General features: G+C 31.5%; 1 protein-coding gene across 1 annotated transcript; it reads left to right on the forward strand.

The window, feature by feature from the left end:
• Positions 1-1,165: 1,165 nt before the first annotated feature.
• Positions 1,166-1,785, forward strand: LOC110734929. The gene is made up of 3 exons (XM_021915053.1): positions 1,166-1,181; positions 1,385-1,505; positions 1,587-1,785. Exons 1-3 carry the CDS (start codon positions 1,166-1,168, stop codon positions 1,783-1,785), a joined length of 336 nt encoding a protein of 111 aa, XP_021770745.1.
• Positions 1,786-6,591: the final 4,806 nt, after the last annotated feature.

The following is a 6,591-nucleotide window of genomic DNA, read 5'->3' on the forward strand; positions in this document are numbered from 1 at the left end:
CGAAATGAATGATTTTGGATTAAAACACTTTTGGTGTGGTTAGAAATATGGCAAGGCTTAAGGAAACTTTGTGAGACTCTTCAACACTTTACAGAACTCATTAACAAAGATGTGAAAGGTACTCATCACCAGATTTGAGTTTTGGGGAGACACAATCACGTGTCTACAACCTCTACTTATATATTTATCGATGCAAGGAGATGTTGGTGGAACATTTGGTTAGATCTTCTCATCATAGGTTGGGATGACGAGTTTGTATCCATCATATCCATTGTATTATTTGGTTAAACTTTTTAGACATGAAACCTCAAACCAAAAGGGTTCAAACTCTACCACATCTTAATTTCTAAAATTTCATAATCATCTCATCTCCTAAGATTCACAATTAAGTCCATTCATTGATGTAGAAACCATGTCAACATATATAAATTAAACGACCTTATATAAGATTAGTATCCATACCTTTCTAATATGAGATTTAATAAAAATCTATTTCAATTTAAAGGACCAAGCAACCCTTAATTGTAAAGTCACGATACTAGCCTTAATTACACATATGGGATTATATGGTTGGTAGGAGATGCATATCTACTAAGACTTCAATAACACAATCTCCGAATTAAGTCATGTTTCTACACTGGATTACCCTTGGGATTATACAGTTGAAAAGAGGTGCATGTTTGATAAGACTTCAATAATATGTACTAAAAAAACAAAAATTCCATAAAAATATGCAATAATAAGTCTTGTGTAAGGCAAGTGCGTGTACGTTAATTTTATTATAAAACGGTCAGTTTAAGGGTAAATTTAACTATTGTTATGGTAACTTTAACCCTTTAAGGGCCCACCTGGATTGAGGGTAATAGCCCATAATACTTTCTGGGTTAATTATTATGGACCTTTTGGTATACCTGGATTGAGGGTAGTAATTTAGGCCCGTAATTTATTCCTCCCAAAACAGGGGTAAAACATTATTCTCCTCCCCCCACCCCCACCGCCCCCCCCCCTCAACGTTATATTTTACAGGTTAAAAAATCAGAATTGCTAAACATCGCCCGCAAATCTCCACATAAAGCCCACAAATCTATATTGAATTTACCTTATTGCCCTAGACCTAAAAAAAATCTAACCCATACCCACACTCTAATCACCCAAAAATACGGCAATGTCGAGGCGGCAAGGTAAGAACTTGGCGGCCACAGCGGCGGAGGGAAGGACGGCTCACGGTGGCAAGGTTTTGTTTTTAAAAAAAAAAAAATTAAAAAACAACCAGAAGTGGTGGGGCGCTATTAAAGTCCCTCGTGGTGAGGATATTACTTTTTGAGTTTAACTTAAGCTCGATTTAATATAATTGATTTGTGTCAAACTTTTGACCATATTTTAGGAACCTGTTATTTGGTTGATGCTGGTTACACAAATGAAGAAGGTTTTCTTGCCCCATATAGAGGTCAAAGGTATCATCTTAAAGAGTGGAAGGAGGGTTATCAACCTACTACTCCGGAAGAGTACTTCAACATGAAACACTCATGTGCTAGACGTAATTGAGAGATGTTTTGGTTACTCAAAATGTGTTGGGCAATACTTAGAAATTGTAGTTTTTATGGCATTGAAACACATGCTGATATTATAAGCGCTTGTTGTCTTCTCCATAACCTCATTCGTAGAGAAATGCGCTTTGATCCACTTGAGCTGTTATTAGATACCGAATTCGGAAGACAATTCATGGATGACGGTGATGACGATTATTTCAATGTCCTTGAGACTTCTAATGCGTGGACTATTTAGAGAGATAACCTTGCTCATCAAATGTTTGATAATTGGGAACTTCATAGAGGATAAATTAAATGATTTTTGTGACAAATTTATGTTATTTTGTTTTTTTATTTATTTTTTAATATTTGACTATATTTTGTACTATTAATCAAATGAAGCTTTAATGTATCTAATTTATGAACCCCTAATGCTTGATAATATAATTTGTTCTATGACTATATATATTGCCTACTTGCTTAAGTATTTTATTTCTTTGCATTTTTAGTTTTATAAAAATGAGTGATAGGATTTCTCCGAGGAGATGGATTAGTGAAGAAGATGAGTTGTTGGTCAGTTTTTGGTTGAGATGAACTCCGATGGGAAATGGAAAGGCGAAGGTGGCTTTAAAAGTGGTTACTTAAATCATTTAGAGAAGCTATTTGGAGAGAAGATGCCTGAAGCAGGATTAAAAGCATCAAACATTGATTCAAGGCTATCTTATTTGAAGAAAAGGTTTAATGCATTGTTGGATATCAAGCATAAAGGTAGTGGTTTCGGCTGGGATGACACTTTGAAAATGGTCTCGGGTGATCGTACTTTGTTTGAAGGATGGGCTAAGGTAAATTTTCTTGTTTTACAAATAATGTTTTGTTTTTTGAAATAATGTTCTGTTGGTTGATGTTAATTGAGTATTTTATAAGCCTAAAGCTGCCCTCCACCTCCCTGCACCTGCACGCATTCCCTGAACCTGCACCCCTTTCCAGCACAGCCCCTCTCCTATCCCCTGCACCCCCTGCCTGAAGATGCTTTGACTGTGTTTGGTTTATCTTCTAACTTAATAATAACATTCTAACTTTGAGTTTATTTTTGTTCTGTTTTCTACCATAAATTTACAGTCTCACAAAGAAGCAAAGGGCTTGTATCGAAAACCATTCCCATTGTTTGACGATCTTGAGGAATTGAAGTATTTGCAAAAGATAGAGCAACTAGAGTGAAAGTTTGACGATCTTGAGGAAGAATTTGCAAAATATAGAGCAACTAGAGTGAAAGCTGCAATGCCTCTTGATAGAGATGATCAAGTGAATGTCCAAGACATCACCCAATATGATGCCACATCATCAAAAAAAGTCTGCTGAAGTATCGTCTACAAACCACGATGATGATGTGTTGACTGAAGGGTCTAGTAAGAGCACTATAGATGAGGGTTCATCCAAGAAGCCAACTAAGAAAAAGTTGTGAACAACCAACAAAGAAATTCAAAATGTTCAAAAAAAATTTGGAGTCGATGATGGGAAAGATGTTGGAGAATAGCAATGCTCAGATTAATAAGTTGGTGATTATTCTCGAAGGGCCAAAAAATATCATGGTTGGATTGCATGAAGAATTAGGAAAAGTTCCTAGTATTTCTACGGCTAATGCTCTCTCTTTGTGTGTTAAGATGACTGAAGATGATATTGTGATATTTCGAGACTTGGTGGATGATGACAAGAAATATATTTTCTAACTATGATTTTAGAGAAGGGTGGTCTTTAGGAGTCAATGTTGCTGATACATCAAGCTTGAGCCTAAAAATTTGTTAATTTTGACATATGTACTAATAATGTTGATGCTACTTTTTAGCTAATTGTCTATTTGACTATTTCAAGGTACTTAAGTACTAATTATGAATTTATTTTCTTAGCTTTTTAATGTTTATTTTCTAAAATAATTTTACATATTGGGAAAAAAAATCTCATAAAAGAAACGTTAGAAAAATAAAATGGAAAAAGGGCTTTCCTTTCAACATTAAAAAAAAAAAAAAAAAAAAAAAAAAAAAAAAAAAAAAAGGAAAAGAGTATGTTATTACAAATATTACGTAAGTTGCCTTGAATATATAGTAGGGGAATATAGCCAAACTTGGTAAGACCACTCTCAATGGTGAGCAAAAAAAATGTCCACCCACTTTCTCTCTCAACAAATCTATGCCCATGGGCAAATTTTTTTTCACAATTTCTCTCCCAATGGTGAGCAAAAAATATGATTGTCCACTACTCTCTCTCTCTTACTTTTTCAATACCCCACCATTACTTTCTCTCTCCTACACAACACTTCTTTATTTATTAATTTCATTTATATTTTAACAATATTACTCCAAATAAATAAAAACTAGTCTAAATTTGTGTAACTTATTTTTTTTTATTTGTGTCGTTTTTATCGTTAAAATAAAGAATATGGAGGATTTATGGTATTTCTGAAAATACCAAAATATACCAAAATGCATGTCTATTTATAGAGAATTAAATTTTATGACCGTTGGTAATTTTAATTTTTTTTTAATAAATATTTATTTCACAATTTGCATTACAAAAAATATAACCATTGCAAATTGTGAGGCCCACCAGAGCACTATTCATCCTCAAATTTGCCCAAGTCTTGGGCATTTTTAGAAATGCTCATGAGCATATTTTTGCATTTCTTCATTTGATCACCATTGTAATGCATGAGTATATTTTTTGCCCACCCAAAATACCCATGAGCATATTTTTTTATCATCATTGGGAGTGCTCTTAATGGGCTGGAATTTATAAACCCATTAAAACTCCCAAACCTGATATATATTAGCTCCTGAAAACTTTGTCCACCACATCTCCTCCCCTTGAATAGTTAGTGCATGAATATCTACCCCCTAATGATTACTTGTAATCCAGGCATCCTCTAAAGGTTAACTTTTAATTTGTCGTTGGTTTGAATTTTTATTTTAATGCATACTGTCTTATAGAATCATGATTAAGTACTATAAAGGCTAATATGATTAATCTAATACATTACTAGCTTTGTGCCCGTGCGATGCCCGGGTAATTTATTCAATTTTAAGATTAAACTTTTTATTTGTATCCCAAATTTTAAAACATATCATTAAGATAAACACTGTTGTAAGAGGTATATATCCCTTTTGATTTAATATAATTTGACGTAGGATACCATTTATTTTTGTAAGTGTGCAATATGTATTATAGAAATATACATTATATATAAGAAAAATATTTATGTTATTCAAATTTTCTACTCATGGATTAATAATCACTTGACAACATACTTGTAAAACAAAAATATAGTTTTACCGCTCATAAAGTTGTGGGTGATTTTGAAAAAGACCTTGAGCTATCTATTAGTTCTTGAAAATGACGCAAGTAGCATAGTCAAAGCAATTCGAAAAAATCAATTTGGAGCTGAACCTATTTCATGTAATTGAATGATATTTCTAGTATGAGTTGTGATTCTAATGTCTTTAATTGTACTCATGTTTGATAGGCGGGTAATACGACTATAACATATGGTAGCTAAATGAGGGATTGATATAAATTTGAAATATTTTATGTATGACTCATTTCCCCCTAAGTCTTCATACTTTTGCGAATCTTGATTTAATTTAATAATACAAAATATTTACAATGTCTTTACAAAAAACAAAAAAAAAAAAAATTAGTACAAAATAGCAATCATATAAGGTTGAGAACCTTTTATTATTAGTTGATTTAAATAATCTTAAATGGATCTCATTTTTAATTATCTTTTAAAACAATTTTCATTACATAAAAATACTCTATAGCAGACTTATAAAATATATTTTTATTGAAAGTTTTAATTTAATTTGTACATATGAAATATTATTGTTATATGATCCCTCGTGACATATAAACTTGCTTAATGTTTTTTAAGTTCGTAATATAGTTTGTACAGACTTTAGCATAATCTTTTAAAAGAAGACATTCTTAACCTCAGATTTGCTAATAGTGGTGTTACTTATTTCTTGCATGATTTTCGTGAAAATTGGTTGGTAAAAAAACTAATACCACCAAAAAAGTCAACTATACACTAAGTTCTCAATTTTCATTTAAGAACCATTGAACTTCCATACACAAACAATTGTATTGAAATCTTTAACAGCTTCATCAAGGCCGTTGTAGTATAGTGGTAACTGGTAAGTATTCGGACCTGTCATTTAGGTGACCCAAGTTTGATCCCCAACCATGGAGTAGTAATAAAATTGTTTCCCTTTGTCAATTTTTGTTTCTTGATACGGTTCATTTTTGTTAAACCTCACAAATCACCTCATCATCTTTTTCTTTTCATTACACTATAAGACGATTGACTATTATAAGTATTTTTTTTAAAAGATGATTGGTTAGGAATTTTTATTCATACCAATTATTATTTGATTTGATAGACAATGAAACTCTAATATTTTTTTTTTTCCTGAACAGATATATTGTGACCTACTAAAATTTTATCGAATATTATTTATAAGATATTTCTTGAAAGTTACAACCTATTTTATTCCTATGGAATTTAGAAATCCTATCATAAATAAAACTCTAAATAACTTTTTTTATCCTAAAAAAATCTATCTTAAATTTGCTTATCTAGCGTGAAAGGTGACAAAGTATAATATGATAATTTGCTTATGTGGCGCGACACTTGGTGAAAAATTGGAATGTCAAGTGTCGTTTCTTGTGCGCTTGCTAAAAGTTTAGCTTTATATATCAGATAAGTTTTTTATAAGATAAAATTTATTACTAAAAAAAAATAACTTTTGTGATATATAGGATAACTTATATACTTTTAAGTTAACTTTAACCCGTCTTACAATAATTAACGTTCACCTGCCTTTTTTCTGAGAATTTGGGATAAATATGAGAGTCTGATTTGAGTTTCTAGCTATTATGTACTTCTTCTTTTCTTTTTTACTTGACCTGTTTCTTTTATCACGCTTGCCAATGCAAAACTTTAACGATCAATAACTTTAATTCTACATAAGTAAAAAAAAATATGAAAGTTATATATTATGATAGTACTTAT

The sequence above is a fragment of the Chenopodium quinoa genome, unplaced genomic scaffold, assembly GCF_001683475.1.
Source record: "Chenopodium quinoa cultivar QQ74 unplaced genomic scaffold, ASM168347v1, whole genome shotgun sequence".
In the NCBI taxonomy this organism is placed as follows: Eukaryota; Viridiplantae; Streptophyta; class Magnoliopsida; order Caryophyllales; family Amaranthaceae; genus Chenopodium; species Chenopodium quinoa.

Excerpts from the sequence above, each read along its gene's own strand:
- LOC110734929 (XM_021915053.1), top strand. Across the intron at positions 1,506-1,586 it reads CAACCTACTACTCCGGAAGA|AAATTGTAGTTTTTATGGCA; the intron begins GTACTTCAACAT and ends GGCAATACTTAG.